Raw genomic sequence first — 12957 nt, forward strand, 5'->3', positions numbered from 1 at the left:
CGGGCGGGGCAGCTGGGGCGGAGCGAGCCCGGGGGCGTGGCGAGGTGGGCGGGGCAAGACGGGTGGGGCGTGTCCGGGGGCGGGGCGAACCGGGGCGGGGCGAGCCCGGTCTGTCACTGCACAGAGCCCGCGCCGGAAGTGTTGGGATCTTCAGAACAAGGCTGCCTTGTGGCAGAGCGCACTGCTGCGCTAGATCCCGGGACCTAGTACTACTGGGCAGCCACAGGGTCGGTCCCGGTCATTTGCGCGTAGGGAACTGGACTTGAGAGACGAGGCAACATTCAGCCAGGCTTCCCTCATCTTCAGGACCCCTCTTCAGAGCTTCCCTGCTGCAGACCTTAGTTTCCCCACCGAGGTGCGTTGGGGAAGGCTGAGGCTCCTCCTGCCGCACCGTTTTCTCTTGGACGAAGGAACAGTGCCCAGACTTGGCCCCAGGAAGGATGCAGGATGCAGCACCCACGGTCATCGCACGTGGAGGACACAGCCCGGAAGATCCGTCCACGAATGCTTCTTCCTCCATGCCTGTACCGGCACAGGATGCAGCTTCCATCTCTGCCTAGGCCCTCCCTGGGAGCTCATCTACGCTGGACTGGGAGATGGAGTGCCAGGAGATGGAGGGCCAGTGTCCTAGGAGGGCCTCAGAGGCACGCAGGACAACATGGCCTCCTCTTCGCAGGCCCTATCACCTGTTATGTTAACTGTCTTCATAGGAATGGAATGACCTAAAATGTCACAGGGATCCAGAGAAGGGACAGAGATATCCTTTGGGCCAGTGGGGGTTCAGATCCCAACAGGGGCTCCCAGGCAGGGCTAGGCTGATGGGGTGGTCTGCTGCTCTGGTCTATCTATGGGACTCCATCAGCTGGTTCCCAGCTCTTTGCAGTGGGGCAAAGTCCTGGGCAGACCAAGATCCCACTGCCCCAACGCAACGGGCCCAGAGGCAGGCAACAGGCATCTTGGTGCTAAGTTTTGGCCTCTGTATTCCCACCTTCCCCTCCCTACCCCAGTGCAGCTGCCAGCTGGATCATCCTGCTTGGTTCTGCACGACCTTGTTTTGCCCAGAAACTTGCAAATGGCCTCAAGCCCAGACTCCCTGGGCTTTCATTTAAGTCCCAGTTTTACCTAACCTCCTCTCACCTTGTTTCCCCTCATCACCACCACACAGTTTATCTGAGTGTAAAATCCTGATCTTCCCCAGGATCATCTTTTTGATCTCTAACCTGCCAAACCTGCCCACCCCTCAAAGTGTAGCTAAAATTCTACTACCTCCCAAATGTTCTAGTACTCTCAAAGGGTTTGATGTTATCTGAATGGAGTCTTCTCAACAGAAGTTTAAATAAATTAGTTTAAATAAATTTAACAATTTATATATATATTGGTCCTTTTTCAAATGAGAAAGGGCAGGGTCTATAATCTCAGCACTCACTTGAGTGTAGGAGTTTAAGACTAGCCTGGACAACACAGGGAGACTGTATCTCAAAACAAAAGTGGAAACAAAGAGGAAGCAAATCCTTTGCCAGGCAATGTATCCCAATTTATGATTTGAAAAATATCTCTTCCCTGATAACTCCCCTCCCTGGGCCTTGTATTTCTTACTAGATGGCTACTTCCCCCAGTACAGAAACTATGCCTTAATAAATATGCAAAACTTCTAGATCTTTTGAAATTGTACTAGAGAAAAATCCAAACGTTTGGAAAATGGAAATATAACAAATATTTTTGCACTCTTCACACATTCAAAATCAGTTTTTTAGTGTACAATAAAAATATACTATGCACAACTTGGTTTAGGCTCAGATTAGTACAAAATGATGTGATAGAAGATGGTAAAAAGAAAATCAACTTTTTTGTGTTTGTTGTATATTAGTTGAGTAAACTCAGGCAGAACTCTTTGGACTTCTCTGGAGATGCAGTTTTCTCATGTTTGATTTGGAAGTAGGAATAATAAATATACCTCCCATCTACTTTACAAGATCATGGAGAAGATCAAATGTGAAATGGAATTAAAATTACTTTTAAGTATGTGTTTAAAAAACAACCCTCAATAAATTTCCTAATGAAAATTACTTTAAAATGTTTTAAATTTATTACTAACAAGCTTCAAGGTGCCAATTGATCATTTTTAAAAAATTAAGCAGGGGCTGTGGTTGTAGCTCAGTAGTAGATCACTTACCTCACATGTGTGAAGCACTGGGTTCAATCCTCAGAACCACATAAAAATAAATAAATAAAAGTATTTTAAAAAAATCAACCAGGGGCTGGGTTGTGGCTCTGTGGTAGAGCATTTACCTAGTATGTGTGAGGCACTGAGTTCAATCCTCAGCACCTCATTAAAAATAAAAAAATAAATAAAATAAAGGTATTTAGTTGTCCATCTACAACTAAAAAAATGAAAATCAAACAACTCTGAATCTTTGCCAGTTTGTGAAGAAAGGGGACAGAAAGGCTTGGGAACAGAAAGTTCCAAGCAAGGAGCTTGGAAATCTGAGGCAGGAGGATCTCAAGTTCAAAGCCAGCCCCAGCAAAAGTGAGGCATTAAGCAACTCAGTGAGATCCTGTCTCTAAATAAAATACAAAATAGGGCTGGGGATGTGGCTCAGTGGTCGAGTGCCCCTGAGTTCAATACTCATACCCAAAAAAGAAAAAAAAAAGAAAGTCCCAAGCAAGTAACCTACATAACCCATAAGGGGAGACAGGTGTCGAACAGAATTGTGCACACAAGCCATTATCTCAACCATCAGTCTCATTGATAAAATATGAATAACAACAGTAATAACAACTGACAGTTACTGGGTGCTCTCTGTGGGCTGTATACTATTTCAAGCACATTACATATATCAAGCCACTTAATCCCCACCAAGATCCCATGAGGGAGGGACTATCAGTGTCTCCATTTTGTGAGTAAGAAAACTGAAACAGAGAGAAATTCTGTTACTTACCTAAGACCACCCCGTAGCGAGTGGGGAAGCCCAGGACCAATTCCAAACAATCATTCTCTGTGCTCTTAAATGTGCTAGCCATCTAACTCCCTATGGGGTTATTGTGAAGATTAAAAGAAATGATGTGCATAAAGTACTCAGAGGAGTCCCGAGGGCACAGCACTATGATTAGCACTTCACTGTAAGGTGTAAGGGTGGTGATGCCGACGGGTCTAAAGCCCAGTTCCTGGTACCAAGGAGATATTCTAGAGTTGGTTTCCTTCCCCACAGACTTTGTGAGAAACGAACATGTTCCGTGGTGGAAGCAGATGTGGAAACACTCCTTTATGAATGTTAGTTTATCCTGAGGATGAGAAGTTGACACAACCTATTGAATGTTGAATATACCTTTCCTGCAGACAACCTCATATTACTACTCTCAGTTTCTGTTTTCTTTTTAATGTTTCATTTTTATTGTCTTTATGGTCTTCTAGAGAAAAAGTAAGGTTTCCTTGGGTTGGGAGAAGCTGGAGCCTAATGTCTCAGGAGATAGAACTGGCATGAAATGTTGCCAGTACTTGTTAAGTTCTCGCAAGCCCTTTCACCTTAGTTCACTGTGGTAAGGCATACTTGCAAAGCCAGGGACTAGGAGGATGTTCTTCCATGGCTGCCTCTTCTTGGGTCTCCACCCTGTTTGACTATCCAGGTTCATCCCATGCACACATCTGTGTGGACACACGTGTTCCCATAATCTGAATTCCACTCTCACACATGCATACAGTTACTCCTACACAGCCACAGCCACATGCCCAAACCAGACACACCTCTGCCCCCAGGACCATCTACACACAACACAAAACACATAATTACCTTTACTCCCCCAGAGCCCATGTATTCATTCTAACACACACAGGTAAAGAGTTCCTAGGTGTCACACACTGGGCTAGGTACAAAGGCATCATTTGGCCACAAAATTGCACCCCACGTCTGTTTTCCAATACACGTGGATATCACATGTATGTTTTTGTATGCCCCTTATTTGTAATAACTGCTTGCAATGTTCCATTGACATATGACCCTTAAAAACATTCTTTACATTTGAACCCCTCACATTACCTGGCTGTTTAGAATAGTCTTTGTTTTGTTTTCTCCATTTTCTGTTTGGTTGCTCTAGCACCCTAAAGGCAGACTTAACCTAAAAGTGGTAGGGTTATGAGGCTTGTGAAACAGCACAATTTTGAAGCCGGAACCAGCATATTATTATATTTCTGTTCAAAACAAACCTTGCCAGACTTTTCTAGGGAAAGTTTTCCCTTTCTCCCAGAATGGGTAGGAGAAGGTGAGGTGGGGCAGGTGAGCAGAAGTGACCTTAGTAGATCAGCTTGCTCAGTTGCTCAGAGTCTGTGGACTGCATACAGACTTTCCCTATCAGGAAGCAAACATAGGATAGCATGACTCCACTCACGCAGCCCTAAGACCAGCCACTCCTGTTCCAGAGCACCCAGGTGTACCTTGGGATGTCAGTCACAGCCACTGAATCTTGTATCCTCTTGGACATAACTGTATGACAATGGCCTAGATTTTTAGGTCCAGCTCTCCCCTTTTGGTTCATTGCAACCTCCCACCTCCTCTCCAGAGCCCCACTCTTTCTCTTTCAAAGCCAGCCCTCAAGCAAAGATGTGAAACTTCTTGGAGGATACAGAGGGAAAACTTCAAAATTCAAGAGCACTTCCAGGACACTAGAAATAGCAAATTGGTCTTGGAAGGGCAACCACTCACGAATCCAGGGGGTGTTCAGACGGATAACTGAACAGGAGGCCCACACCCACAATAGGGAAAGAGGGCAGTCACTTTCTGGAGTAGCCAGGGGAGGCGGCCATCCTTACCATTCCTGCTGACCTCAGGCTTCCTCCACCAGAGGTATGGGAATCAGGAGGCAGCTGCATGGCCGAGGGCATGGACCAACTGGTATAGGTATCTGAGCCACCTCTGTGAGGGATCTGGGGATAGAAATTTCAATGACCCCTATTTCAAATGGGCTGCTGCCTTGGTTGCCAGGGAGGATGAACTGAGGCACTAACAAGAGAGCAGGCATCTTATTATACAATAATAGGCCTTAGTCTCATAGCCACCAAGAGAATAAGCCATCTTCAACACCTGAGAGGCTGGAACCAGGAGGGAGCTACCAAAGGAAGGTGCCAGAAGCATCCAAACCAAGAATAAGCATTTCATCAACCTCTTCCCAAGAAACCTGAACATGAGTACACTCTCCCACATAAAAGGAAGATCAGAGATTCACCTGGCTGGAGGCAATCAGGAAAGACAAGATGTTAAAGATATCAGAACTTTATTGAGACATTTTCCCTGGTGAAATCAGAATCTAAAGGTCACTGGAAAGGGTCAGCCCCTGTTCCAGCACAAATTCTCACAGGGACCCCTCTTGGGGAATCTCTGGGTCCTCAGTTTCCCCAGCTCCCAGCCCCATCGTCCTTAAAAGTCAGAATCCTCCACAGAGCTGGGCAAAAACAGGTACTTAGAACCCATGTTGATTGATCAACAGGCCTGTGGGCAGTCAAGGAAAGGTAAGGCAGACAGTGAGGAGAGGAACAGAATGGAGAGAAAGAAGAAAGAAGAAAAGGAAAGTAGATGGAGAAAAGAAAAATCCAAAAATGGGAGGGCACACTGATAGTATAGTATCTCCCCAAAACTAATATTGCATGAACTGATTAGCCTCATCCCCCCACCTCCCCCAAAACAATGGTGACATTACAGCTATAACAAGACCCATATAGTCCTACATTCTTTATTTCCCTGACTGCATTGAGAAAAAACAGATACACCAAAAGCAACCCACAGGGATGAGCAGCGTGAAATAGACAGGCAGGAGGGATAGTCTCCCAAGAAGGCAAGTGATACAGAAGTGAGGCCGAGGGGTTGGAGTTGTTCGTTTCGGGGAAAGAAAAGCCCAGGACAGATTGCTGTTCACCTGCCCAGCTACCAGGCTCCATGGACACCCCTTACAGAACTCACTTTTCTTTTCCAGTTGGCTTGCTTCTTGCAACAGTGTCCTGGTGGCTTTGGAGCCTCTGGCTCTCCATGGGAGGACCTCGGTCCTCCACAAAGTCCATAGAAGCAGCCTCTCTTAGCAGGCATGGGACTGAAGAACTCTGAGCAAAGCCAACTCAAATTGGGGTACTGTCTGGAACTCATCTGATCACCAATCTGCTTACACTGCCTGATTGACTTTTTCTCAAACTTTCCTTCTGATCCAGATGACTACCTAGTGTTGGTGGATCCTGACCCAAGTCTCTTGATTAAGGACCCTAGGACAGCTTGCTCCCAAGGGGACTGGCCAGCTGTAATCCTCAAAAGGAGCCCTTCAAGGCAGGCCTGGGCTGTCCCCTAGATGCACATGTCCCATAGTACATACTCCCACCAAAGGGCACTCACCCACCGGGTCTCCCCACTCCTGTGCCCCTCTGAAGGACGTACTTGCCGGCCATGCAGGACTCTCACAATTGCATTCTTTCTCTATGGCCTCAGGTTTGTCATCTCCCGATCTCTCTTGGATGATGTACCCACAAATTCATACTCACTGGTGTTTGAAAGCCCTGGATGTCCTGTGGTACATCATTCCACAGCTAACCACACCAAGGACAGGTGGACGCTAAACCCTAAGTTTTGGTTGCACTGATGCTAAATGGCTGGTGCTGGAAATTTCCTAGGAAATTTCTCTGGTTTAAGTGTTGGTGCATCAGGGAATGGAGAAGAAAAGACAGGAAAAGCCATGGTAATGGGAACTGGAAGGAACAACTTCTCTGCCAAGTGCTCCCACCGTGAAAATGTGGAAACAGCCTCCTCCTAAATTTAGGAGAGGCTGACTGCCCAGCAAAGTCCCTAAGGACAAGGAACAAAGTCTCCATTGTCCACTCTGAAACCCAACACCTTTGGGATCTGAGTTTTCCAAGACATGCAATAGACAAAGACACACTGCAAACCAATTAACCCTCTGAGTCACTTCCAAGAGGGAACAGCCTGAGTTTACCACCCACTCACCACCTCTTGGGGCCAGTGAAGGGTCTGAGCTCCCCAGCTGGGACATCACAGAAATGGCATTTGGGAGGCAGATCCTCATCCTGACCTGGGCACTCTTGCTCTCTTAGTGCTCTGGAGAAACAGTGAAGTTCCCAGGGACAGGCTCAAAACCCAGGTAAATTTAGATCCAAGAGGCTATCTGCCATTGAAAGCCCAAGCTTGGGAGGGAGTCGAGGAGTGTTGGGGAACAAACAGAAGACTGTGTGGAAGGAGCCAACATGGACCTGAGAGCCCTCAGGCTTCACTATCTGCCAACTTACAGGGGGAAAAGGAGTTCCAGCTGCATTTAGCTTATTTGACCCTCATTTAATATACACTAGAATTTAGCTGCTCTCTGTCCCTCCAAGACAGAACCCAGGAAAAGCAAGTAGAGCCTGACTTGCCTCAATCAGGCCTCCTAACCGAAGCAACGAGACAAGCACACTATAATTCACAGTTTCCACTCTCCTCCCTACACCCATACACCTTCACCCACCACAGGCCTCAACAAAACTCCCAAATCTCCAATGTGTACTGATTCTCACAAATGTGGCTCAAAGGGTTAATAAACCAGGATTTCTCAGACAGGACACAAGCTCATTCACCAGCAGGGACCCGAGAACAGCTACACACTACCTAGTGCTTCTTGTAGCGATTCTTTGGGGTTTCACCACACCCTGTTTTGTCACAATTGAGAGCACCTGGATTCTTCCCCAGCCCAAGGCTACCCAGTAGGCTGGGAAGCTCCTGGGTGATGGCCCGCTCTATCTTCTCCAGAAAGCAACCTCCCATGTAGGAGCACTGCTGAGAGAGGAGTTTGAAATTGGAAATGGGGTTGATGCCAAAGAAGTCCTTGTAGGCCTCACGGTTGGGAAGGTCAAACTTGCTGACATTGGTCTTTGCCAGGATGGTCTTGAAGATGTAGAATTTATCAGGATCTTCCACAATGTCCTTAAAGACCAGTTCTCCATCACTGAAGAAGGTCATTTTGTCCTTGTAAGTCTGCAGATAGCGGTCAACCAAGAGGGCGTGAATGCGAACCCGAATGGCATGTTGGCGGATGAAAGCAATCTTGTTCTCCAACCTGTTCTCAATCACCTGGTTCAGGTCTTCCAGAAGGGAGATCTCTTCTTTGAGGAACAGTTCCCGGTGGGTGTCAGGCTTATAGTCTTGTGGCCAGAAGGAACTGACATAAACCCTGGGAGGCTCTGTGACATTGATGAGAGGGGCCAAGCTCCAGAAGAGGGCCCCATACACTCGCATAAGCATCTGTGTGGCCAGGTTGTCAGCCTTGTTCAGGATGATCCTTATCTGGGACTCCCGTCCCTTCAGCTGGCGAAAGAGCATCTCCAGCTCCAGACCCACATCCAACTTCGTCGGGTCAAAAACAACAAAGATGAGGTCGGCTCTGTCGATGAACCACTGGCACACGTCGTTGAAGGGGTAGCCTTGAGGACACAGAGTGAGAAGTCAGGCTGGTGGAGCTCATGCAAAGCCACACGTGCCTCCCTTCAGAACCAAACCATTCTGTGGGCTGAAAGAGTTCATGTTCTAGGGACTTTCTCGGTTTCTAAAGACTATTGAAGAATGAATTGCATATCTCCTGCCCTTTGTCAACCTGTAATCAAGAACAGCCTGATCCTTCCTTTCATCTACAGTGGAATCCAAGTCTCTAGGGAAGTGAAATACTTGTTCAAGGTGGAGATTTTCCAACTGTCTAAAAAAAGTCTAGGGCAGTGGAAAAACTGTTAAGGAAGTCAGGGAATTGGAAGAACGTGATGGAGGATGCAAGATTTAGGAGAAAGAATTGTGGACCCAGTGTTAAGACCCAGACAGAATTTGGGCTTTGCCACTGGACAGCTGGATAGCAAATGCTCCTGAGCTCCTTAGCTATAAAACAAGAAAAGCAGTAACATCAAAGCTGATGAGAAGATTACTGTGTTGTGATGAACACGAAAGCACAGAACCAAAGCTGCCAGTCATACAATGATGCTCAATATATTTTAATTCCTTTTGCTTCTTATTTCCTCAATTTTCTTACTTACAAAATGAGATGAGGAATACCTATCCTGAAAACGCTGCATTTTTTTTACAATGACCAACCAATAATGCATAAAATTATCCAATGCATAATGGGGGTACAATGAGATTAATTTACTCTTACAATTGTGAGTGATGATATTATTACTAGTAAAACAGGATCTAGTTATACCCCAAATGAGGGTCATAACCATAAACTTAGATCAGGCATCTGGTCACATGTTTCTATGACTGCACTGTTTAGGACTCATCAGTGCAGATAGCCTTGTGTCACAATAGCATGCAGTGGCCTATGCCATGGCCTCAGGCTTGCCAGACCCCAAGTGGTGTTCCCCTGAAACCTGAAGGCAAGCAGGATCCTGGAGAGTCTGACAAAAGCCTAGACAGAAGCAGGACTGACAACGCAGAAACTGGGAGTTAGGAAGACTGGGACATCAGGTGTGTCCCAGAACAAACTCAGGAGTACAGGCCCAGTTCAGCCAGAACTCAAATATGATTGGGATCTAATTAATCCATCCCCTTGACTACCCAGAACAGACTGGGCCTCCCAAAGACAATTCAGTCACAGCACAGATCTCTTGGAGCTCTTACAGAGAAAACTAGTTCTCCCTCTGGGGAAATATTGGTCATCTCTAAACCAAATCAGTCCTTGGGGAGGTAGGAGGACAGAGCACTCCAAAACCCAGATGGCACCACAGTGACAAGGAGAAGGGAGTGGAGGTAAATAATGCATCTCCTGGTCTTGGACAACCCTGGCTAAACTTCCTTCCCACTGCCTGCCCACCATTCATTGTCCAACGTAGTTTTCTAAGACAGAGCCCCTGCTGTTCAAAAGTGGGTGCTAAATTACCTCTTTCTTGCTGCTTGCGGTTCTCAATGATGCCTGGTGTATCCACAAAAGTGACCCGCTCCAGAAGTTTGTGAGGAACCTCAATACCAATCAGCTTCTCCAGAAAATTCTGGCCAAATTTTTCAAGGGGTGAGAAGGACCGGGAACTGTCAGCGGCCATGACGATGCCCTCGATGGTTTTCAGCTTGGGCCCGTGCATCAGTACCGTGAACTCAGATGTGGTGGGCTCAGCACCTACACGCAGGGCGAGGAAAACAGATGACTGTGAAGAAGGTGGGTGAGCAAGGTTTCTCAGGGAGGGTTTGCCACAGGGCAGGACATGTTTGCTAAGCTCCTGGTTTCTTTCTTTCCTTCCTTCCTTCCTTCCTTCCTTCCTTCCTTCCTTCCTTCTTTCCTTCCTTCCTTCCTTCCTTCCTTCTTTCCTTCCTCCCAGTGGCATTAGCACATTTACATCGTAGAGCAACCATCACCATATACATTTCCAGAACTTTTTCAATATTCCCCAAAAAAACTCTGTGTCCATTAAACACTCCCCCCTCCCCCCGCCACACCCCCTAGCTACCTCTATTCTACTTTATCTATGAATGTTCCTACCACTGGTACCTCACATGAGTGGGATCATACAATATTCAACCTTGGGTGTCTGGCTGCTTTCACTTAGCATATTACCTTCAAGCTTCATCCAGGTTGGAACATCTCTCAGATGTGTCTGATACATTCTCATAGCACGATCATCCCTTTCCAAGGCCAAGTGAATTCCAATATACAGACAGACCACATTTGGATTGTCCATTTATCCATCAATGACCTTGTGGATTATTTCCACTTTCTGGCTATTTTGGATAATGATGCTGTGAACACTGGTATAGCTACAAGTTTCTTGTATGTATTTTTCATTATATTGAAGACATATGTAAATGCTTTAATTTTTCATAGTACCATTTACATATGACATTCAAATACTAATGATCACACCAAAAAATCTCTTACCTGTATAGAGCTGGTAGCGAGTGTTTTCTAACCCAAGGAGGTAGTTTATCATGGTGGATTTACCAACGCTCCATGGTCCCAGGAACAGCACCATTGGCTTGGATGTGATCTCCCCATCTGTGGGCAACAAGGATGAGAAATGGAAGTGAAAAACTCTTACTGTAGGAGTAACAGTGCTCTCCAAAGCACTCTGCACCCTACTGTCTGCTGAGTCGTGGAATTCTGTGTGCATTGGTTCTGGGCAGCCATCAGTGGCACTTTTCTTGCTTTATAAGTGCAATCACTTATTTAAAAGAAGTTATTGGGAGCTAGAGTTGTGACTAAGTGGTAGAGTATTTGCCTTGCATGTGTGAGGCACTGGGTTTGATCCTCAGCACCACATGTAAATAAATAAATTAAATAAAGGTATTATGTTCATCTACATCTAAAAATTTTTTTTTAGAAAAAGAAGTTATTGTGTTGACCTTGCCCAGATCCTTGGTATATCTGCCAAGTGAATTCCACAAGCTCTGAATCAGTGCTTACTCTGTGTTCAAACAAGGTCTCTTGGTTAAATCTGGAGAACAGTTCATAAAAAGGAAAGACAGAATTTCCACAAGGAAAGAAGTTAAAACTGTGACCCAAATTGATAACAGAGGAAAAAAGGACATGGAAGAAACTTATACAATCCGGGACCATCTGAACTTTGGCCCTGCCCTGTCCCCAGCTCCACAGTTTTCTTCATTGGCTCTCAAAATCCTCACCTCAGGCTCAACTCAACCCTGGGTGCTAGGACCAGTCTCTAATGTTAGTGTTCAAAAGTCATGACACATTTGCCAGTGTACAAGACCAAACAGGGTATACTTCGGTTCTTGGGCCCTGTGTGCAAGGTCCATGCTAGGGAGCATAAAAAGCAGAACTGGTGGGAGGGTTGGGGTGTAGCTCAGTGTAAAGCACTTGCTTACTGTGTGTGAGGACCTGAGTTCCATCCCCAGTACCACACACACACACACACACACAAGCAGGGGCCAGGAGGGGAGGGTGAGAGGCTTTTGACGGATGCAGCCAGTCTCACTGCAGATTTGCAGACCTCCTCAATGCCTTCTCAGCTCTTCTCTGAATAATCAGTCCTACATAAGTTCTCCAGACTTCTCTGTCTCCCTGAGCTTACACATAATCCTAAATTGCTAGACCCTCCTTTTTTATTTCTTTCATTTATTCTTATATTTTTATTTAATTTCTTGTCTCAAAAATCAGAAGTATAAAAAAGGTATATGATGAAAAAACCTCCATCCCTATCCCCATCTGCCTGAGCCATAATGCCATCTCTAATAGGTAACCACTGCTCATGTCTTTTTTTTTCCCCCCTTTTGAGGCAGGGGTCTCACTATATTGCTCAGGCTGGTCTCAAACTCTTAGTAGCTGGGACTACAGACATGTGCCACTGGGCCTGGTGCCGGTGCTAATTTCTTACATATTGTTTCAGATAGCTCAATGCATGTATAGCAGTATTTGTAGATATCATATTCTCCTCCATCTTTTTGTAGTACAAGATACTTCCCTCTTCTGAATCTAGATGTTTTATGCACTGGTTTTCTTTCTCTGGAGTGAAGCTAAGTTCTAGAAGATGAAGTCTTATGAATGGCAGGCACACATACATTGCCTGGGAAGGATACCATGGCCATACCCATTCCCTCCTTGCCTGTAAATACACATGAGTGGTCCCCATCTGGCTGGGGCAGGCAAGGAGGTGGCAGGTGTCCCCAGTTATAGCCACAGAGACTTCACAAAAAGTCTTTTTACCTGGCTCTGGGGTGGAGGTGAGGGTGGGGCTGGGGGAGGCCAAGACTGGCCCTGCAGGCCTGCAGGTTCTGAGACAGACCACAGACTCACTGCTGTTCCTACCCTTGACAGCAGGGGGGCATCGCAGGCATGTGTGGGAGAGACCAGCAAAGAGTGCCAGGGATAGGAGGTCATGCAGGAAACTGGCAAGGGACTTGGGGAGAAGAGCCAAGTTCAGAAAGTAAGGCCAGGAGCCAGCAACCTATGCCCTTCCTCCAGAGTGCCATTCCTGGGAACGCCCACAGCCTCCTGGCCTCTGCTGCT

The 12957-nt window shown here is 46.4% G+C and overlaps 1 protein-coding gene across 3 annotated transcripts in view; it reads right to left on the reverse strand.

The window, feature by feature from the left end:
• Positions 1–5248: 5248 nt before the first annotated feature.
• Positions 5249–12957, reverse strand: part of SRL (sarcalumenin) — a gene marked incomplete at its 5' end in the record, with an annotated part of 40369 nt that continues 32660 nt past the window's right edge. For all 3 annotated transcript variants that reach the window (XM_079120026.1, XM_079120024.1, XM_079120025.1), the window contains 3 exons: positions 5249–8440; positions 9883–10116; positions 10873–10989. In XM_079120026.1, coding sequence (XP_078976152.1) covers positions 7629–8440; positions 9883–10116; positions 10873–10989 — 1163 coding nt within the window. In that variant the 3' untranslated portion in view covers positions 5249–7628. The remainder of the gene's footprint in view (positions 8441–9882; positions 10117–10872; positions 10990–12957) is intronic.

Source organism: Sciurus vulgaris, assembly GCF_902686455.1.
Source record: "Sciurus vulgaris genome assembly, chromosome: 18".
Classification (NCBI taxonomy): domain Eukaryota; kingdom Metazoa; phylum Chordata; class Mammalia; order Rodentia; family Sciuridae; genus Sciurus; species Sciurus vulgaris.